This window comes from Lycium ferocissimum, chromosome 1, assembly GCF_029784015.1.
Source record: "Lycium ferocissimum isolate CSIRO_LF1 chromosome 1, AGI_CSIRO_Lferr_CH_V1, whole genome shotgun sequence".
In the NCBI taxonomy this organism is placed as follows: Eukaryota; Viridiplantae; Streptophyta; class Magnoliopsida; order Solanales; family Solanaceae; genus Lycium; species Lycium ferocissimum.
The window spans coordinates 64,545,767-64,568,368 of record NC_081342.1 but is presented as its reverse complement, the minus strand read 5'-3'; the positions used below and the strand labels follow the sequence as shown (position 1 = coordinate 64,568,368).

The following is a 22,602-nucleotide window of genomic DNA, read 5'->3' as shown; positions in this document are numbered from 1 at the left end:
ATATATATATATATATATATATATATATATATATATATATTCAAAACACGACATTGTAGTTTGGCTCCGTATCCAAAACTTTATTATATTAGTGTTTGCTCCGAATACAAAGTTTGCAAAAATTTATTAATACTTTTTTAAAGAGAAGACTTGTTTAAAAGGAAACTATTTTCGTCTCTTTGAAATAGAACAATAGCAATATTTAAGCATTAGTTAATACTTTGAATTTTAATTCGATTAATTTAAAGGTATAAAAAATTCTATTGTTAATGTATGTAGATTGGACCTAAACAATAATTATTATTTTTTATCAAATTTTGATTTGGATAATTCTAATTCAAATTATTACATTAATTTTACATGTTTAAAACGAAACAAAATAAAAATTTAATTTTCTATTTAAACGAAGAACTACTATTTTTTAATTTTTGGCAAATATTCTTGGTTTATCTCATTTTACTTGTCATGTTGTCTTTGCACGTTTTTTAAGGAAACGTCAATTAGAATTATAATTTGACTAATTTACCTTATTCATTATTTGATCTCCATTTGATATTATTTTTTCTTTTACGACATTAATCTCTTTTCACATTTATTAGAGTAAGAATAAAAATGAAAAAGTAATTAAATAGAGTAAAAATAAAAAAGTAATTAAATTCTATCTTATTTTAAAATATAAATATTTTAAGTATATTTATTTTAGTAAACATAAAAAATAAATGATATCGTGTAATAGAATACAAATGCTTAAATATCTGATCTTAGATCTAATAATTTAATAAAGAAAAGAAAGGATATTGTATGGTTTGGTTACTTAATCTTTTGAAGAAAAGCAATAAAATGGGGTCCATGTTTTTTGCTGTACAATAATTTCATTTGCCCCTACTAATGGGTTGATACGCATGTGGCAATAAATCCATCATTATTGACTTAATGGGGATATGATTTTTTAATATGAGGTGCACATTTTTTTTTAATATGGGATCTACTTTTTTTTTTTTTATATTGCTTGGTATTTTTAGTATAGGGTTCACCTTATAATTTTTTTTTCTTTTTTTTTTTCAGATGACTGACGACGAAGCATTGGTAAAAACCCATGCTTCTATATAGTCGTAAAGTAAAGTGCGCTTAAGCTGATCCCACCATTTGGCTTAAGCTGATCGCACCATTTGTCATTCAGTTTTGCTTTGGGATGCTGCAAACTTTTGTCTGCTTTACACAGTCCACTGCCTTCAAAAACCGCTACAACTTTTGTCCATATTTCCATTCAATTACAAAATACTGTCATTGTTTTTCTATGAATTTGTATTGATGTTTCAACTTTCAATTCTATATATCAAATTATCAACCACAAAATAGAAGAAAAGATGATTTGTCTACAGTAACTGCATTATTTTCTTAGCTGCTATGAAAGCCACTCCAGTCAAACCTCACTTTTTCAAACCCATTTTGCCAGGTTTCAAGCATGGTCTTGTGAGTAATTCTTTCACTTATTTCATCTTTAATTCTTCTACTTCCTTTGTTTCAATTTATATGTCCTAATTATTATTTGGAGACTCAAAGGTACTATCTTTGACAATGATTTTTAATTTAGATTGTCAATTATGGTGTGATCGCAGTACATTGTCGCAAGCGGGAATTTATAGTTTTTTTCAATTCCGCATAGCAATAGCTACAGCGGACTGCTTTTTTTATTTTTTTTATTTTTTTAATTATGATGTGATGTATTGTACTTTTATGTTATTTCTGAAGATATAGTAAATTTTTGTCTGCTTTACACAGTCCACTTACTTAAAAAAAGCAGCTATCACATGTTGTCGTTATTTCCAATTAATCACCATTTCTTTCAAGTTCAATTTCCAAAGTAATTGTGTTCCCCTGAAAATTGTATTGAACTTTCATCTTTCAATTCTATCAATCAAAAAGTAGAAAGAAAGGGTGCTTTGTTGTCTACAGTAACTGCACTATTTTCTTTGCTGCCATGAAAATCCGTCCAAAGAAACCCCATTTTTTCAAACCCGTTCTACCAGGTTTCAAGCATGGTCTTGTGAGTAATCCTTCCAATTTTTTCATCTTTCCTTTGTTCTACTTGCTCCGTTTTCAATTTATGTATCTTACTCCCTTCGTCTCAAATTGACTGTCGTGATTACTAAATTAGTTGTGCCAAATTATTTATCGTTTTAGAATTCCAAGCACAAGTAATTTTTTTTTTCCCATTTTAACCTTAGTAGAATTTTATCATTAACGTAGATGAGAGACATGAATAGAATAAACATTTCATAGAGAAAGATTATAGCTTAAGACATAAATAAGGCTTGGTCAATCACCCCTCCTGATTAATATTTCTTAAGAGGCGTGTAAAACAAAAAAATGATAGATAATTTGAGACGGAGTGCTTTTTATATAGTTCCTAACTATGTAAATTTAAAATTGAAGATTTTATTTTCGAATTCACACGGAAAATTAGTTAGTTAGCGTTTGGACATAAAAATTGTTAAATTTGAAGAAGACGAAAAAGTAGTATTTGTTTTCAAGTTGAAAGTGGTGTTTGGAAATTGAAGTTGTGTTTGGACATGAATACCGAGCTGTTTTTAGATTTTTGTGACTGATTTGGATTGAAAATTGTGAAAACAGCTTTTTCAAGTTGAATTCCGAAAAATTGTTACAATTCTATATCCAAACAGTTTTCCAGAATTTTAGTGGAAACTATCCATGGCCAGACGGGCACATAAATTGAAATGGAGGGACACATAAATTGCCTGGCACATAATTGACCCTTGTATTCGGAATCAGGACCCCACTTGTGGGATTACGCTGTGTATGCTGTTGTTGTATTCAGAATCAGGACACATAAATTGAAATGGGGAGTATTACATGTATGGAGGTGGAAGAATTTATTGTAGAAAAATAAAATACTAAAATTAAAAAATCCAGCATAATCAGTTGGGTCAAGTTTATGTTGTACTGCACAAAATTCCTATAGGTTTCTTGAAGTATTTGTGTCTAGTTTATGTTGTATTGATAAATTTAGAAAAAATAGTGCCTTTACATTCTGGAAAAAGTAGCTGCCATTTTTGGGACAAGACTACCCTAATTATACATTATTTGTTGTTCTGTAGAAAATTCCTATAGGTTTCTTGAAGTATCTGAAGGGATATGAGAATATTAAACGTGCTGTATTGAAAAGGGCTGGTAAGAAGTGGCTGGTGAAAGTGAAAGGCCGACAACTAAAAAGGGGCTGGAAAAAGTTTGCAAAGGAGCATGATTTGCAGATAGGAGATTTGTTGATTTTCAGACATGAAGGAGAAATGGAATTTGATGTTTCCATCTTTAATAAAAGTCAATGTGACAGAGAATATGCAGAGTATTTGCAAGAAGAAGAAAAAGAAGCCCATACGGTTGAAGTCACTTCCAAGGAATTCAAAGGTAACATCTTGAGTGTCCATTAGCTTATACTTGATGAATTGACAAGTTTTTCCCTTCATCTTAAGATAAATTACAACATAAAGAGCAGCCCGGTGCACTAAGCTCCCGCTATGCGCGGGATCCGGGAAAGGGCCGGACCACAAGGGTCTATTGTACGCTGCCTTACCCTACATTTCTGCAAGAGGCTGTTTCCACAGCTCAAACCCGTGACCTCCTAGTCACATGACAACAAATTTACAATATGTTTAGATGAAGAATTGGCCAAATGATTGAGTGGATGTTTATGTGCTATTCATGCTTTAATTGTAATCATTTTTGATTAATTGATACAAATAGTCGGCCACCGAAATAATAACCAAAGAAATGTATATTTGTTGAATATTAATGTATGATATACATAAAATATACATTTTTTTTATACAAAATAGTGCATGTTTGTGTACATTTGGCTAGCGAATGTAATTATTTTTTACTGACCGGCCAAATATGTAACTTGCCCATCATTTTTCATTAAAGCAAGGCATTTCCCCTTGCAGAAGTTGCTACTCACAACCCTATTGGTCAATCTCACTTTGTTTGCACTGTTAAACAGTATTACCTTACACATGGTTACTTGGTAAGTCTCAAAGGAAACATATGCACCATTTTGTTTCCTCTCTTTGTTTTATTGGGGTTATTTAAGTGAAAGTATAATGCTTATGAAGTGGATGATGAAATGTGTGAGTCGTTATAAATAATTTCAGCGCATTCCTAATAAATTTGCGAAGGCAAATGGTCTCATCAACAAGAAATGTGGTTTGATTATTAGAGATGAAAGACAAAGATCATGGAATTTAAAGCTATATACCTCTTGTTCTCAAGTCCATATTGGAGGAAGATGGGGTGCATTCCGTGTTGCAAATGACATAAAGGAGGGAGATCAAATAATGTTTGAGGTGGTTACTAATGGAGAACAACCAATCTGGAAATTTCATGGTAAGGTTTCTCATTTAAAACAACTTCTTCTTTTTCACGATCTTTTTACTATATTATTCTTAAAGTATTAATGTAGTCATATTCCTTGCATACATAATTAGGATAATTATAGGGATTAATAACATATCTATATGGTTTTCCTTTTTGGTTCTTTCCATAGTTAGGATATGTACATGTATATATACTTGTTACTCCATGGAATAATACATCAGTTTATTCTTCCATACCTTGTCTGTTATATGGTATCAGAGCCAAGTTCTTCCCTATTTGGGCCCCCATGTTATATTGTCCACGCTCCAGTTGGGCTTAGGCATGAAGGGGGTGTTAGAGTGGCTTAGAGTGCCACATTGGTTGGAGAATGGGCACTTGGTCTGCTTATATGGACTTGGGCAATCCCCCATCATGAGCTAGCTTTTGGGGTTAAGTTGGGCCCAAGTGCCATATTTTTAAGTTCTATACACCATGCCGCTATATAATTTTTAGGATAAAATTAGTTTTTTTGTGTCTGGTTGTTCAAATATTTATATATATATATATATATATAAAATGTTCTGCGTAAACAGCAACACATATAAAATTTACCTAACTAACAGTTTGAAAGCGTTCTATGAAATGATCTTTGTAAAACGTTTTTCACTATATGGAAGTATATTTTGTAGCAAACGTTCAGTTAGACCAAAAGGGCCTCATATTTATTTACTCCATTTAAAAAATAGCGTAATTAAAGAATTATATAACATTGTACTTGTTTCTAAATATGGTCACTAAGGACAGTTTACTCTATTTATTCGTCAAATTCAGATAATGAGTCCTCTAAAATTTCAAGTTTTCAATTTAGAAAGTTGATAGTAATATCCAAAGTTCTTTTTCTTAGAAAGGATGAATAGGTATCTATAAGACAGACTTGTTTTTGTGGATGTTTGTGTTTGATTTGATCAAGATGGTCTTCTATAAGTGCATCCTCAACCTTCTAGACGGTCATTTTTGTAATTGTACAAACTCTTTTCTTAAAGAAAAAAGGATCCAATAGTCATTTTAACCTGTACAAACACTTTTACAAGTCCTACTAAACTCTAAAGTATGTGACCCTTTCTCTAATTTGCTTGGCCCTTGAATATGCTGAGTATTTGCAAGGAGAAGAAGCCCATACTGTTGAAGGTAACATCTTTAGAGTCCATGAGTTTATACTTGATGAATTTGCAGGTTAGTTCCCTTAATCTTAAAATAAGTTTCAGTTTATTTAGATGAAAAATTGGCCAAATAATTGGGTGGATGTTTAGATGTTACTCATAGTTTAATCATAATCATCAAGCAAAGCATTTCCCCATGCAGAAGCTGCTACTCACAACCCTGTTGGTCAATCTCAGTTTGTATGCACTGTTAAACAGCAATTCCTAACAAATGGTTACTTGGTAAGTCTCTATGCACCATTTTGTTTCTTTTTTTTCCACTTTCTTAGCTGGAGTTATTTAACTGAACATTGTGCTGCATATGAAATGTTTAATGAATTGTGTGAATGGTTATAAACAATTTCAGCGCATTCCTAGTGAATTTGCAAGGGCAAACGGTCTCATCAACAAGAAATGTGATTTGATTATTAGAGATGAAAAACGAAGGTCGTGGAATTTTAAGCTATATACCTCTCGTTCTCAAGTCTATATTGGAGGAAGATGGGGTAAATTCTATGCTGCAAATGGCATAAAGGTGGGAGATCAAATAATGTTTGAGGTTGTTACTAATGGAGAACAACCAATCTGGAAATTTCATGGTAAGGTTTCTCTTTTAAAGAAACTTCTTATTTTTTTCACAATCTTTTTACTTTGTTATATACACCATGACACTATATAACTTCTAGGATAAAATTATTTGTTTTGTGTCTAGTTGTTCATTACTTTTCCTTGAGCCTAGGGTCTATCGGAAGCAGACTCTCTATCTCCCAAGGTAGGGGTAAGGTCTGCGTACACTCTACCCTCTCCAAACCTTACTTGTGAGATTACACTGGATATGTTGTTGTCGTTGTTGTGTCTAGTTGTTCAAATCGGTAAATAATGTGCTTCATAAACAGGCTACACATTTAAAATTTACATAACCAAACGGGTTGAAAGTGTTCTATGAGATGATCTTTGTAAAACTTTTTCTACATACGGAAGTATATTTTGTAGCAAGCTTTTTAACAAAAGGGCCTTATTTATACACTCCATTTCATAATAGTGTATTTAAAGCATTAGATAACATTGTACTTTCTTTTAAATATGCAGAGTGTGCAGAGTATTTGCAAGAAGAAGAAGAAGAAGAAGCCGATACTGTTGAAGAGACTCCCAAGAATTTTGAATTCAAAGGTAAATCTGTAGAGTCCGATAGTTTATACTAGATAAACTTGCAAGTTAGTTCCCTTAATCTTAAAATAAGTTTCCATTTATGTAGATGAAAAATTAGCCAAATGATTGGGTGGATGTTGTATGTTATTCATGTTTTAATTGTAATCATTTTTTCATTAAAGCAAGGCATTTCCCCATGCAGGAGCTGCTACTCACCACCCTATCGGTCAATCTCAGTTTGTTTGCACTGTTAAACAGTATTACCTTACAAATGGTTACTTGGTAAGTCTCAAAGGGAACATAGGCACTATTTTGTTTCTTGTTTTCCTCTTTATCAGTTGAAATTATTTATGTTGTGAATAAACAATTTCAGCGCATTCCTAATAAATTTGCGAAGGCAAATGGTCTCACCAACAAAGAATGTGGTTTGATTATTAGAGATGAAAGACAAAGGTCATGGAATTTAAGGATATATACCTCTTGTTCTAATGTCTACATTGGAGGAAGATGGAGTCAATTCCATGCTGCAAATGACATAAAGGTGGGAGATCAAATAACGTTTGAGGTTGTTACTAACGGTGAACAACCAATCTGGAAATTTCATGGTACGGTTTCTCATTTAAAGCAACTTCTTCTTTTTCTTCTTCTTATTATTATTATTTAACATACTGTATTAATAAATCATCATCAGCATAAAGTGCTGGAATCCAAAAATTTACAGCTTCGAATCTACATCTAAAAGAGTAAAAACAAGTCTATCTCTAATCCTATTTCATCTTACAAGGATCCTAGGATGTCTACTGTAGAAACAGGGTCATCTATATACTCGGAACTACACCAATAACAAAAACTTATAATGCAATTCATTTTAATCTTTTGCAGGGAGCTGCTATTGCCTTCAAAACAACTAGAATTTCTCTCCTTCCATATGGTCCACCAAATTACTGCTGGGACAATTCTCCATCTGTCTTTGTTTGTGCAGCAACCTCCCTCAGTATTCCAGCTTAATTGAGCCTGTCCTGTTCTTCTAGGCATAGTCTGCCTAATACTCCTGAAACTGGTGAAGAGATTCCATAACTGAGTAACCACTTTACAATGAAGAAACAAACGGTTAATTGTTTCTTCCTTTCGTTCACAAAAATAACATCTTGAACACATATATATGCCCCTCTTCATGAGATTCTCCTGGGTAAGAACAACTTCTTTCACTACCAGCCAAATGAAAACAGTCACTTTGTAAGGGATTTTGACTTTCCAGATAAGCTTTCAACGCAAAAAACTGATCTGAGATCCCATCTGATTCATGTCCTTATAAGCAGAACTTACTGTAAATATACCATTGCTGTGAGTTCTATCTCAAAGTATCTTCTTCTTCTTGCAGCCCTTTACATTGATCTAAAGTGCCATAACAATTAGCCAATCTTTCAATCTCCCAGTCTTGCATCAACCTTCTATATGTCAAATTCCATCCTTGATTAGACCATACTTCATGTAGAGTGGCCTCCTGTTGTTGATTCAAGTAGATATTAGGGAATAGTTGTTTAAGACTACCTCTCCCTAACTAATTGTCTTCCCAGAAAAAAAAATCCTCCTGCCATCTCTCACATGAAAACTAGTTCTTTCCAAAAAACCATGCCACAAGTTTCTGATTGATCTCCACAAACTAGTGCCATCTGTGGTGTTAACTTCTTTTGTCTTCCAGAATCCGTCCTTTTCATATTTAGCTTGAATCACAGTGCCCCATAGAGTTTGATCTTCCTCAGGAAGTCTCCATAGCCATTTCATCAGGCTTCCTCAGATTTCTCAGATTTCTGATTCCTAACCCTCCGTGTTTCTAGGCCAGAACTAAGGTTTCCCATTTGACTAAATGATAACCTTTTGTCTCGTTTCCTTGCCACAAAAAATTTCTCCTAAGAGCATCAATTCTCTCCTCCACATTGGCTGGAAGTGGAAATAGAGACATCAAATATGTAGGTAAGGGATCTAACACAGAATTAATCAGTACCAATCTCCCACATTCGATTTCCATCTAGTCAATCTTTTCTCACATCTTTCCAGTACATCATTCCATATATCTTTGGATTTCACTTTAGCTCGCAAAGACATCCCCAAATAAACTGTTGGAATCTGACCTATCTCTCCACCCAAAATTCCAGCCAATTGTTGAATCCTGGCCACCTCATTAATTGAAAAATAAGACTTTTCTTCCAGTTAATTTGAAGCCCTGAAGTGGCTTCAAAGAGTATAAGAATAATCCTCAAATATTTCAACTGACTTTCCTCTGCCTCGCAGAAAATAAGAGTATCATCTGCATATTATAGGTGTGTTACTTCCACTCTTTCATTCAAATGCTTTGCTGCATTGAAACCCCTAATCCAACCATTATTATGAGTAGTCTTCACCATATTGTTCAATCCCTCCATCACCAGAATGAATAAGAAAGGTGATAAGGGGTCACCTTGTCTCAAACCTCTTTGAGAAGGAAAAAACCCTTCAGGAGATCCATTTATCAAAACAGAGAATCCGACACTGCTAATGCAAAATCTCATCCATCTAATCCATTTCCCTTCAAACCCCATCTTCTGCATAATTCCTAGCAAAAACTTCCAGTTCACGTGATCATATGCGTTCTCAATATCCAATTCGCACATGATACCAGGTAACTTATCTTTCATTCTGGAGTCTATGCATTCATTTGCAATAAGACGGCATCGGTGATTTGCTACCTCTCAAAAATGCCTTCTGTTGTGTATCTACCAACTTGTGCATCACTTTCTTCAGTCTCTCTGTTAGGATCTTGGATATTAATTTATATATACTCCCTGTTAATTCCCTATTAGACTGATATGTCTGAAGTCTCTTAATTCCTAAGCTCCACTCTTTTGGGGAATTAGAGCTATATATGTAGCATTAAAACACTTCTAAAGACTTCCTCAGAATGGAAGTTCTGCATAGTTGTCATCACATCATCCTTCAGCACCTCCCAGCACTTAACAAAGAAACCCATAGTATACCCATCTGGACCTGATGCTTTATCCACTGCACATGCCTTGAGACCATCCAACACCTCTTTCTCCTCAAAAGGTATTTGTAGCTCATGCTGATCCTCAATACTGATAATAGGACGCTGATTCATTCTTAATAGGGTCTCCATTTCTCAGATTCAGATTGTACAACTTCTGAAAAAAGAAAATAATCTCCTTTTTAATGTTCTCTGATTCCACAAATTTCTACTCCTTCCACCAACAATTGATCAATGTAGTTGTTCCTCTTGTGAGCATTAGCAATTATCTGAAAAAACTTTGTGTTCTTATTCCCTTGCTTAATCCACAATGTTCTTGATCTTTGTCTCCATGCTCTCTCTTCCTTTTTGGCATATTCTTCAAATTCCATGAAGAGATTAGCCTTCTGAATGGCCTCTTCTTCAGTTAAGGCCCTGCTCTGTTGGATACTGTCAAGATCTGCAATTTTACCTAGTATCAAATTTTTATTCTTCTTCAGGTTCCCATATGTGCTTGAACTCCAGTCTTTCGATTTGGCCTTCGGAGATTTTAGTTTAGTTGCTAAAATGAAGTCAGGCCTTCAACCACAAAAGAAGCCCACCAATTCTTCAATATTTCATTAAAGCCTTCAGTCTCCAGCCACCATCCTTCAAATTTAAAGGAGGATATTGTGTGCTCCCAACTGCCACATTTAAATGCAATTGGTGTGTGATCAGAACAGATTCTATGAAGGATCTCTTGCTTCACTTTATTGAACTTTTCTCCCCACTCTGTGGAATACATAATTCTGTCAATTCTGGAAGAAGTTTCAAACTTATTCCCCCTGGTGCAGGTGTAACTTCCCCCTTCTAATTGAGGATCAATTAACTCCATGTCCTCAATAAGGTCAGAGAATTCATTCATGTAAAAGGATGTCCTGGAACAATTCTTCTTCTCTGAGGCATATCTGACTATATTGAAATCTCCCCCTATCACCCAAGGCCCAATAAACAAGCCTTTAGTAGCTCCTATTTCCCACCACACTTCTTGTCTTTCCAGATTAAAATTTGGTGCATATGCCCCTGTCATGTGCCAACTAAAATCACTGGTTCTTGACTTGAAGGAACAAGTCAAACTGTAAGAATCAATTTCTACTACTTCCCCTTCCCAACTCTTGTTATCCCACAACATCAATATGCCTACCCTAGTACCACTTGCCTCCAATTGCCCATATCTGATTCCCCTGTTTCCCCATATCTGTTTAACTAATTAATGCCACCTTTCAATTTAGTTTCCTGCAAACATAGAACATTAGCCCTCCATTCTTGTATTAAGCTATTTATCACCCTCCTTTTCTCTCACTTCTTATTTTTTCACGATCTTTTTACTTTGTTATGTACACCAGGATACTATATAACTTCTAGGATAAAATTTGAGATAATTACAGCGCAATGTATTTCGGTAATCTAATTTACAAAATAGCTAGCAAATGTATAGGTCCTGTGAGTATAAATATACATATAATATACAGTATCAATGTATACGTTTTGTATATTTCGGCTAGCGCTCGTAATTGATTTTGCCGATGGGCTAAAAATGAAAAAAAGCCCATAAAATTATCTGTTTTGTGTCTGATTGTTCAATAAATGTTCTTCGCAAGCAGCTACACACTTAAAATTTACCTAACCAAACAGTTTGAATGTCTTTTATGAAATGATATTTGTAAAACATTTTCTATAAATGGATGTGAATATTGTTGTTGCTGTTGGATGTATATTTTGTAGCATACATTTTAGTTATACCAAAAGGGCTTTATTTGTACACTCCATTTCATAAATAGTGTATGTAAAGCATCATATAACACTAAAGGACAGTCTGCTCTATTTATTCATCAAATTTAGATAACGAGTCCTTTAAGATTTCAAGTTTCGTTATTTAGGAAGTTGAAAGTAACATCTATAGAAGTTCTGTTTCTTAAAAAGGATGAAATAGCTATCTATAAGACGAACTTGTTTTTTTATTAATGTATGCATTGGTAGCCTAACGTAGTTAGTACAAGCATGCTTATTCTTTTCGAATTTCTAGAATCTAGTCAAGTTAAAATATGAATCATTAAACTTTATTTCCATAAAATGAGTTTATGAATAAATTTACCTTGTAACAGACAAACCAAACCCCATCATCATGTCATCAAGCAAGGCATTTCCCCCTGTAGAAGCTGCTACTCACAAGCCTTTTGGTCATTCTCGTCTCATATGCACTATTAGGCCATATTGCCTGACGTATGGTTACTTGGTAAGTCTAAAAACCCATTTCACCCAAACCCTTCAAGAATGATCAGGATAAAGTGATCATGCGTAACATTTACTTCTTTTCTCTTTCTTTTGGAGTTAAAATTTGGTGAAAATATGGAGCATAAGAACTGTTCTACTGATGTGTGCAAATGGTGAAATACCCTTTCAGTTCCTGCCAAAACAGTTTGCACTCGCAAACGGTCTCATCAGCAAGAAATGCGATTTGATTATTAGAGATGAATGGAAAAGGTCATGGAATTTAATTTTACGTCCTTTTGGTACAAGTGTGTGTATTAGCGGTGGATGGAATAAATTCCGTGATACATATTGCTTAAAGGAGGGAGATTGCATAATGTTTGAGGTGGTTACGGATGGACAGAAACCAATATGGAAATTTCATGGTAAGTTTTCTCATTTAAGCAGCATCTCTTTCTATCATCATTTATACGCATACACTTTTGACTATATTTGGTATGCATCTTCGATATGCAATTTTTACTTAATGTAGAAAAGCACTTTGCATTCTAGGAGAGCGTAATTCGTTTTCATTTGTAACATTCTCAATTCTTATTATCATTGGCTTCTATCAGTATGTAATTATTGTTTCTGCTATTTGATACTCATTTTTGTCACGTAACTCCAACCTCCCTCCTACTACCCACAACTACACCTCTCTAAATTTTTAGTCAACCGAAGTGGAAAATGATTTGAGAAAGTGATATTTCTCACGAAATTCTTTTGTTTTTTGTAGAGAGCATTTAAGTCCTATGAAACTAGGCCTATGAGACAAAAGAATTTATATACTCCATTATTTCTGTAACAAAAATGTATATAGAGTGTTACTAGAGTTGTCCTTTCTTTTCTTTTAGGTCTTTTTTAGTCAATTGTCCTTGTTGTAAGAGAGGGGAGTACCTAGTATGATTGTGTGGTGTTTTGGAAAAAGAAATTTTGTGCTAAGTAACCAAGGGTGTTGCCTAGTCGTCAATGAAGTGAGTTGAGAACCATGAGGTTTTAGGTTCAATTTCCGGCGGACGGGAAAACACTAGGCGATTTCTTTTCATTTGTCCAATCCTTGGTGGACAGAGTTACCCGGTATCTGTGCTGGTAGGAGGTAACAAGTGCCACGTGGAATTAATCGAGGTACGCGCAAGTTGGCCTGAACTTCAGGGTTATAAAAAGAAAGAAAAAAAAAAAAAAAAAAAAAACAAGTTGTGCTAACGCTAAGGGGTAAAATTTTTGGTTTAGTACAGGAAATATATGCTAGACTGGTTGATGTATAATCTATTGTAATAGTCTAATTATTTTTACACATAGTTTACTTAACTACAAGAAGTTTATCTAAAAAAGTATTAAAACATGCTTTTTAAGAGTGAATATTTTATTAACATTATGAAGAGAGTCACACAATATAGTGAAAATTTTAAACACTTTGGCTTCTTTGCAGAGCTTTTGTATATTATCATAAACCAATGTATTTTTGCAGGCAAAATCTCTGGGGAGGATGTAAGCATCATTGGACAATGAAGCAGTTGGTGACAGAAAAGAGAAGGAACACTGAAGCAATTGAACAAAGCATGTTATGTTTTCTTCCAACCCTGAGTACAGTGTTTCGGGTGTAGCAGGAAAAGAGGTTACAGGATGTACTTGAAATAGTACTGAGACTAAAAATGAGAGTGAGCTTGCTTCCTCAATGTCGTAATCTTATAAGTCTAGGAATGCAGAGCAACAAACCCATCTGGATATGATCTATTTACTCAATAAATTCCCTGTGACTAAAAAAAAATAGTCATAATGCACATGCGACATGGTGACCCTATGTTCTCTGATTTAAAAGGAATTAGTGATTTTTTAGAAGTGCTGGTTGATGCAAATCTTGTGGAGACTTATTCACATGTTTATTTATTTTTGAAGTTGACTGCGATTTTACCTATTGCGACTGCAACTGTTGAAAGAGCATTCTCATCCATGAAGTACATCAACGATAAATTACGTAGTACTATTAGTGATGTATTTTCAAACATTCCCCCATCCCAATTTATGTGATATAATTTGACTAGGCACAGAGTTGAAGAAAAAAGAAAGACTTTTAAAACTTATAGTGTAAAACAAGCGATAGATATTTGTGTGGCTCAAAATCATTTCACTAAGGGTAAAAGGGGAAGTTTTAAGTTAAATTATTTCTAAATATAGAAATGTATCATACTTTTTTGAACATACCAAAAAGGAAGGTGGGATAGAGAGAGTAATTGTTTAGTTTGTTACTCTGAGAAGGAAGTATTTGCAACCTTAAGCAATGATGCTATTATTGACCGTTTTTGAAAGATTAAAATGCGCCGAGTTCAAGTATGAGTGGATAATGTACATTTGCTGTATTAGTACCAAATTAATTATATTTAATAACATTGAAATTTGTACTTTTCTATCATTATCATTAAGTTCTTTAAGAGTTGTATGCCGAATTTTGTCGTTAGCAATTAGCGTACAAAAGATAACAATGCCCCTATTGCGCTCAAATCCTAGGTCAACATGATTATATATATATTATATTCTGAATTTACCAGGTGCATGTGCACCTCCATCCTTCAAAGTGGGCCCACCCTGTTGCCAGCCCCGCCGCAGACCTCTCCAACTCTCTTAATTTGATAGAGTCTTAAGGGATTGAACGTACGTCTACCAAACTCCCTCAACAACCGTTGCAGAGATCTGGGAGAGAATATCGACTCCAACGGTAAAAACAGTTCAATGGACTAATTGAAGACCTACAAGCCAGTAATGGACTCCAACTTGGATATTCATGCGTCCGCCTCTGACTCCAAGTACTCAAATTACTATATATAGCAGACGAGCTAGGAACAAGCTTCAAGGGCATTCAACTTCTTAGCTACAAGTCTACTCAACACTTTGTATCCTCTACTTACTTTTTCAGCTCAAACATGCTTGTATACACAGAAAGTAATACTGTACATTTCGTTCCCATAAATTACATTGGGAGATAGCTTGCAACTCCATAACCCCCCATGCAAAAATATAGATATTGCTTGATTTTCTGCTAAAAGCTGTTTGGTAGGGGGGGCATTTGTGCGGCCAATCCAATTGTCCAGGAACCACCCAAGCCACCTTGTGAGACCCAACACAATTCTCTAGTAACCCCATCAAAATATTGTGCCAAATTGTCCAGCTATAAATAGTGACTTCCACTGAAGTTTGCCATTTTTGATTAATTTAGCAGTAACAAAAGGGCCTTATTTACACACTCCATTTCATAAATAGTGTATTTAAAGCATTAGATAACATTGTACTTTCTATTTAATATGCAGAGTGTGCAGAGTACTTGCAAGAAGAAGAAGAAGAAGCCGATACCGTTGTAGAGACTTCCGAGAATTTTGAATTCGAAGGTAACATCTGTAGAGTCCTATAGTTTATACTAGATGAATTTGCAAGTTAGTTCCCTTAATCTTAGAAGAAGTTTCAGTTTTTTTAGATGAAAAATTGGCCAAATGATTGGGTGGATGTTTAGATGATATTCATCTTTTAATTGTAATCTTTTTTTCCATTAAAGCAAGGCATTTCCTCACGCAGAAGTTACTAATCACCACCCTATTGGTCAATCTCAGTTTGTATGCACTGTTAAACAGTATTTCCTTACAAATGGTTGCTTGGTAAGTCTCAAAGGGAACATATGCAATATTTTGTTTCTTTTTTTTCCATCTCTATCAGTTGGAGTTATTTACGGTGTGAAGTGTTTAATGAAATGTGTTAATAAACAAATTCAGCGCATTCCTAATAAATTTGCGAAGGCAAATTGTCTCATAAACAAGGAATGTGGTTTGATTATTAGAGATGAAAGAAAAAGGTCATGGAATTTAAGGATATACACCTCTTGTTCTCATGTCTATATTGGAGGAAGATGGGGTCAATTCCATGCTGCAAAAATGAGAAGTTGCTTTAAATGAGACCATCTGCAGCAACTTCTCATTTTTGCTGCACAGAACTTTGGACTGCTCCCCATCTCCTTGTTGATTTTTATGGAGGCTCAACCTTGTACTGGTGGAGGCATAGTTAGAACTATTTTTTTTTTTTTTTTTTTTTAGTCACAGGAATTTATTGAGTAAATAAATCATATCCAGATGGGTTTGTTGCTCTGCATTCCTAGACTTATAAGATTACGACATTGAGGAAGCAAGCTCACTCTCATTTTTTGTCTGAGTACTATTTCATGTACATCCTGTAATCTCTTTTCCTGCTACACCCGAAACACTGTACTCAGGGTTGGAAGAAAACATAACATGCTTTGTTCAATTGCTTCAGTGTTCCCTCTCTTTTCCGTCACCAACTGCTTCATTGTTCAATGATGCTTACATCCTCCACAGAGATTTTGCCTGCAAAAATACATTGGTTTATGTTAATATAAAAAGCTCTGCAAAGAAGCCAAAGCGTTTAAACTGTTCACTATATTGTGCGACACTCTTTGTAGTGTTAACAAAAAAAATAATTCAAACTCTTAAAAAGCATGTTTTAATACTTTTTAAAATAAACTTGTTTATAGGCTTTTTAAGTAAACTATTTGTAAAGATAATTAGACAATTACAATAGATTATCATCAACCAGTCTAACAGATATTTCCTGTACTAAACCAAAATTTTACCCCTTAGCGTTAGCACAAACTTGCTTCTTTTGTTTTTTTTTTTTTTTTTTTTTTATTACCCTGAAGTTTGGGCCAATTTGCGCGTACCTCGACTAATTCCAAGTGGGACATGTTACCTCCTACCAGCACAGGTATCAGGTAACTCTGTCCCCCAAAGATTGGACAAATTAAAAAAAATCACCTAGTGTTTTCTCATCCGCCAGAAATTGAACCTAAATAAACCCCATGATTCTCGACTCACTTCATTGACCACTAGGCAACACCCTTGAGTACTTAGCACTAACTTGCTTTTTCAAAAGCACCACACAATCATACTAGGCATTCCCCTCTCTTATTGAGGGACCTACTTTGTTTTTCTCGCTAAATACTAACATGATCCTAAAAGACCTTCGTGCATTAGTAATGTTCTCTTAGTTTAATCTTCTCTCTTCTCCTTCCACAAATAGCAAATAGAATAAGCCCATTTTGGAGTAAGGGCAGTTAGCAACTAATCAAGTAAGAGGCAGATTTGATTGGTCGGATGGGAAACTAAAGTGAGGAGAGGAATGCAGCCAGAAATATGAGATGATTTGGAAATAGTTAAAGTAAATCCATTACTGTGGATAATGAAAAATAAGTTTGACGAATTATTAGGAGCAAGACCGACCCCCTAACTATACATCAGATCCACAAGACAAGGCACTCAATTCCACAATGCTGCTGCTGTTGAGTCATTGGACTTATCCACCAAGATTCAGAAGAAAAATTATGAGTCTGTTGCGTTTTGCACCTCTAATATATGTCCTTTTTTGTGATCTACACCCTGTTCTATTATTTTTTACGATCTACACCCTATCCTCCTTATTTTTGTGCAAAACAAAAGAACTGCTCTTTTTAAAAAGTTCCAGAAGGGTAAAACAGGAAATACAAATAAGAATACAAAATAAAATGCATAAAATTTTAAAAGAGCTCAAAAAAGAAAAAAGATGTTGGCCTATTTCCAAACCAAAACTACCCATTCACTGTGTAGTCGTATTTGTCTTCTTGTTGATAGAAAATATAAGACTCATGTGCAGAACTCCACATAACACACATTACAATAGAAACCGTTGAATTCCTATAGAAGATCACATAAAGAATATTTACTTGATGGACCAAAAAAGAAAATGATTAGTTACTAAAATTTTGTAATCACTTATGACGTGACATTCGCCTTCTTTAGCAGCTGCGTAATTTCTGATCGCAACTTGAACTCCTCTGCATTTACAGAAACTCTTTCAAAACGGAAATTGTTATATTAGTTTCCAGATAGAAGATCAGATAAGATAATTTATGATTGATACTCTCTTTGCCTGACCAAACCTAGAAATTGCAGATAAGCTCAAATGAATCAGCAAGTAACAAATGATTTTCAGTAACGAGACACGTTTCTAGCTTTCTAATCCACTTCTAGTAAGATCGTTTTGTTCTCTAATTGTGCTGTTTATATGGTCTTGACAGGTATGATGTCTGGGACAGACAAAAAGCTTCGATTCGATCTAATTACCTCACACAAACAAAAAGAAAAATTAGAAAAAAAGATATATTATGTGTATTTCCTATTTTACCCTCTTGAAAACTATGAAAATAGAGTAGTTCTATTGTTTTTCAAGAAAATAAGGAGGATAGGGTGTAAATCGTTAAAAAACATAGAATAGGGTTTAGATCATAAAAAAGGACATACATTAGGGGTGCAAAACGCAACGGACTCAAAAATTATCGAACATTGTCCAAGAGTCTATAAACTATAACTAAGTCCGTTATACATTATTTTATATATAACAAGGGCTAATGTAACTTTTTTGTAGTCCTTAGTTAGAGTTTTGGTTAGATTACAACTAAGGGTTGCCAACTAAAGATTGCCTCTTTCAAATTTATCCCTATATTTGTCTTATATTGTTTCATCTATTATAAGGTGTTTTAAAAATATCTATGCACTTAAAAAAAAAAAAATTAATAATACAAAACTCCCTAGACTAACATTTTTTAAGGTGATGTAACATGTACTAACTTCTTCATATATTTTATTTTACTCCTACTTTATTTCTTAATTACTTGAGGTGCCACACCTAATTTTGATAAATTTAGAAACTTTTAAAGTCCTCTTAAAATGCTTAAGAAATTGTGAATAGTTTTCTTCATCGTTTCGATATACTTTGTATAATTTAATTAATTGTCATCTACAAATATTAGTAAAGTGTAAAATTTTAGTCTTATTTATTTGAAATTTATCTTTGTTTATAAGCAACCTCATTAAAATCTCAACGAAAGAATAAATATAGCATATTTAGTTGATGTCTTATTTTGGAAGAAAACATTGTAGTTCACATTAGATGATGTTAGAAATTGAGGACTTTATATCACGTAGTTCTTTGAAGGTTAAAAAAAAAAAAAAGGAAGGACAAAAAAAGAAATTTTGTTTTATTTTTAGTTATTTTTATGCAATCTAAATATATGGGAAGTCTTTAGTTTTTAAGAGTTTACAGAAAATATCGAACTAATCTTTCAATAACTTAATATCACAAAAAGCGAGAAAAACAAGAAAGAATTACAAATTTAACTTTTAATCTTAGTTTTGGGCCCATGTTAGAGTTTTGCCGAAACTATTAAACTAATCTTTGTATAACTTAATGTCACAAAGAGCGGGGAATAATAAAAATAATTACAAATTTAACTTTTTATCTAAGCCCGGGCCTAATGTCACTAGTTACTATTATACATGCTTTCACCTATAGTTCCACAATATCGTCCTTACAATAGCCTAATGGGGGAAAAGGGGAAAATAGACAAACCCATCCATTCGAAGCAAACGAAAACTCCCAATGGAAAAACACCATAGGTTTTTGACCTTTTCCCCCATCCTTGTTGAGTTTAAACTTCTCCTACTTGACGATTATTTGCTCCTCTGAAGTTGTCCCCCAATCAACATGTTATTACTGGACTGCCTCGCTAATACAATAAGGTTAATGGTAAAATTAGCAAGATCACTAAAAAGATACTTGCACTGGGAGCAGTAATGTTCATGGTCTTTTAATTTCTAATATATATGTAAGTGTGAAGAGAGGACTAACACAGCAATACAAATTTGTACCACAAGCTATATAAATTGTACAGTTTAATTAATTACTTTTTCATCCCACGTGGACATATGTCGTAGTACTGAATATTTATCTCTTCTCATGTATACACGTATGCACTTCAAATTTAATTCTCCGACACATTTATTTCCTCCGTGCACTTATACTTGTTGACTTCTTAAGTTCTTTAAGAATTAATAAATGAAGTACTCCCTCCGTCCCATATTACTTGGCCACATTATTAAACTACTTTTTTATCCCACGTGGACATATGTCATAGTACTGAATATTTATTCTCTTTTCATATATATATGTATGCACTTCAATTTCATTCTCCGACACATATTTATTTCCTCCGTGCATTTTTACTTGTTCATAAATGAAGTACTCCACATTACTAAAAATATATATCCAAATTACTTGTTCATTTACAAAATCAAGATAAAATTAATTAAATATTTTCATATTTTCCTCTCCGTCCCATATTACTTGGCCACATTACTAAAAATATATGTCTAAATTACTTGTTCATTTACACAACCAAGATAAAATGAATTAAATCTTTCCCATCTTACCCTTAATAATAAATATTCTTGAAAATAGTCAATTTTGATTAGAATGTATTTATTGGAGAGAAATAGGGGTAAGATAGTAAAATGCATATTTTATTTATGATTTCTTAAGGGGCGTGCAAAAGAGAAAGTGACAAGTAATATGGGACGGAGGGAGTATATATTTTACCATAATATTCATATTTATTGGTGTAAGTCTCAATAGCCTTTGAAAATGAGTAATTAATGTAAAGGGTAAAATTAATAATAATAATAAAAAAATCTTTCTCTTGGTATGTTAACGTGAATAAGTAAAAGCAAACGGAGGGAGTGACTTTTATCCCCGTTGTTCTTCTTTGTCAATACTTTAAACGTGAAGAGAGGACGAACAATAACAATGCAAATTTGGATCATATATAAATTATATATACACTTTAACCAACTACTTTTTTATCCTACTTGGACATATGTCATAGTACTGAGTATTTATTCTCTTCTCATGTATACACGTATGCACTTCAATTTTAATTCTTCTATACATAACTTGTCCACTTTTGACTTTTCACGTTCTTTAAGAATTAATAAATGAAGTATATATTTTATCATAATATCCATATTCGTTGGTGTATAGTCTCAATAGCCTTAGAAAATGATTTGAAAATGAGTAATTAATGTGAAGGGTAAATAAGAAGAAGAAAAATTTCTTTTTCTTGATATGTCCAACGTGGACAATTAAAAGTGAAGGGAGGGAGTGACTTTTATCCCTGTTTTCCATCTTTGTCCATACTTTACTTGTTTTACTCTCATTTGCAGTCTCTGATTATTGTTTCTTACATTTATAAAATGTATTACTTTATATTTTCATTTCGAAATTACAATTTGGTGATTTACGATATAACATGTATCTTTCTAATTTTGATTTCTTAGTAACAATTTTTTTAATCTATAATGAACAATGAAGCAGTTGGTGACAGAACAGAGAAGGAACACTGAAGCAATTGAACAAAGCATGTTATGTTTTCTTCCAACCCTGAGTACAGTGTTTCGGATGTAGCAGGAAAAGAGGTTACAGGATGTACATGAAATAGTACTCAGACTAAAGTGCTATTTCTTAGCTCTTGGATTAGCAAGAGTGTGATATGTTCCTCTACTGCGACTAGTTTGAAAATTTCTCGGGGAATCCTAACATCCTTTAGATTTTTCTGCTTCATATGCTTGGACTTCTATAAATTGTCATACCCTTGCAGTAGAGGAACATATCACAGTAGAGGAACATAGTCGCAGTAGAGGAACATATCACACCGGTCTATGAAGTGGGTGAAAACTTTGGAGACTAAAGTTCAAATCTCAACAGAGATAACAGACAAAAAACAAAAAAATGTTAGGTGATTTTCTCCCATTTGCCTAAGTCATGGTAGGCAGAGTTATTTGTACTTGTGCTTGTGGGATGTAAGCTGGCTCGACATCATCCTTATCCAAAAAAAATTAGGTAATTATTCTCATTTGCCCAAGTCACAGTAGGCCGAGTTATTTGTACTTGTGCTGGTGGGATGTAAGCTTGCTCGGACATCACCCTTATTCCCCAAAAAAAAAAAAAACTGAATGAGTTGTGATTATGTTATGATTTGATCCACTGTATCAACTTTCATGAATTCCTTTGAATGATTTGGGAACTTCTGTTATTCAGTTTTTATGATTTGATCTGCTGCTCCGGCCTAAGTTGTTATGTATATATAATTGATTGAGTTGGGGGTTATATTATGGCTTTTCCATTGGAACTCATTGCAAAACTCTTACTCCCTTAGTAAAAGAGAAGCGATCCTCCGATTTTAATGCCTCAAATATGGCCTTTATCATCCCCTTTGATTTTGTTTCAACATTTATATTTGGTAGACCAATGTAAGAAATTGCTCTTTAGAGGTTGTCAATGCAGCAAGGAATCAAATTGCCATTATCAGTTCTAATTAAGAGTTGGTTGAGACACAAACTCGGGTATGTTTTGTTTTGGGTGAAGAGTTCAAATTTGCCTCCGTACTATCTGAAATTAAGCAACTTTACCCTCGGTTAAACTGTGAACTACTAGTACTTCCTGCGCTAGGAGATCACATTTTTGCCCTTTTTCTCTCGGAGCTCCAACATGAGGGTGATTCTACACCATAATCAGAAGTTGATGTTTGAAATTATACATTCATTCTATAAGAATTTGAATACGTAGAGTCCACCCATTTTTCATTGGAGCTTCTATAATGGCAAGGACAACTACAGGACGATTTGCTAATGCCAAGGTTTTCTTTTTAAATAAAAAAATTGACTCGAA

The 22,602-nt window shown here is 33.7% G+C and overlaps 1 protein-coding gene across 9 annotated transcripts; it reads left to right on the top strand.

The window, feature by feature from the left end:
- Nucleotides 1–1,373: 1,373 nt before the first annotated feature.
- LOC132057235 (B3 domain-containing protein REM14-like) lies at nt 1,374–21,374 on the top strand. 9 transcript variants are annotated; one of them, XM_059449746.1, is made up of 14 exons: nt 1,374–1,473; nt 3,120–3,426; nt 3,963–4,042; nt 4,170–4,401; nt 5,536–5,604; nt 5,734–5,813; nt 5,938–6,169; nt 6,660–6,740; nt 6,922–7,001; nt 7,093–7,324; nt 11,865–11,995; nt 12,164–12,395; nt 13,478–13,601; nt 21,358–21,374. In XM_059449746.1, exons 1-13 carry the CDS (start codon nt 1,408–1,410, stop codon nt 13,516–13,518), a joined length of 1,863 nt encoding a protein of 620 aa, XP_059305729.1. In that variant the 5' UTR covers nt 1,374–1,407; the 3' UTR covers nt 13,519–13,601; nt 21,358–21,374. The 9 variants fall into 9 exon arrangements, with proteins under 9 accessions (XP_059305729.1, XP_059305777.1, XP_059305762.1 ...); XM_059449755.1 differs by lacking the exon at nt 1,374–1,473 and adding an exon at nt 1,743–2,047 and having other exon boundaries at nt 6,669–6,740; XM_059449737.1 differs by lacking the exon at nt 1,374–1,473 and adding an exon at nt 1,744–2,047.
- Nucleotides 21,375–22,602: the final 1,228 nt, after the last annotated feature.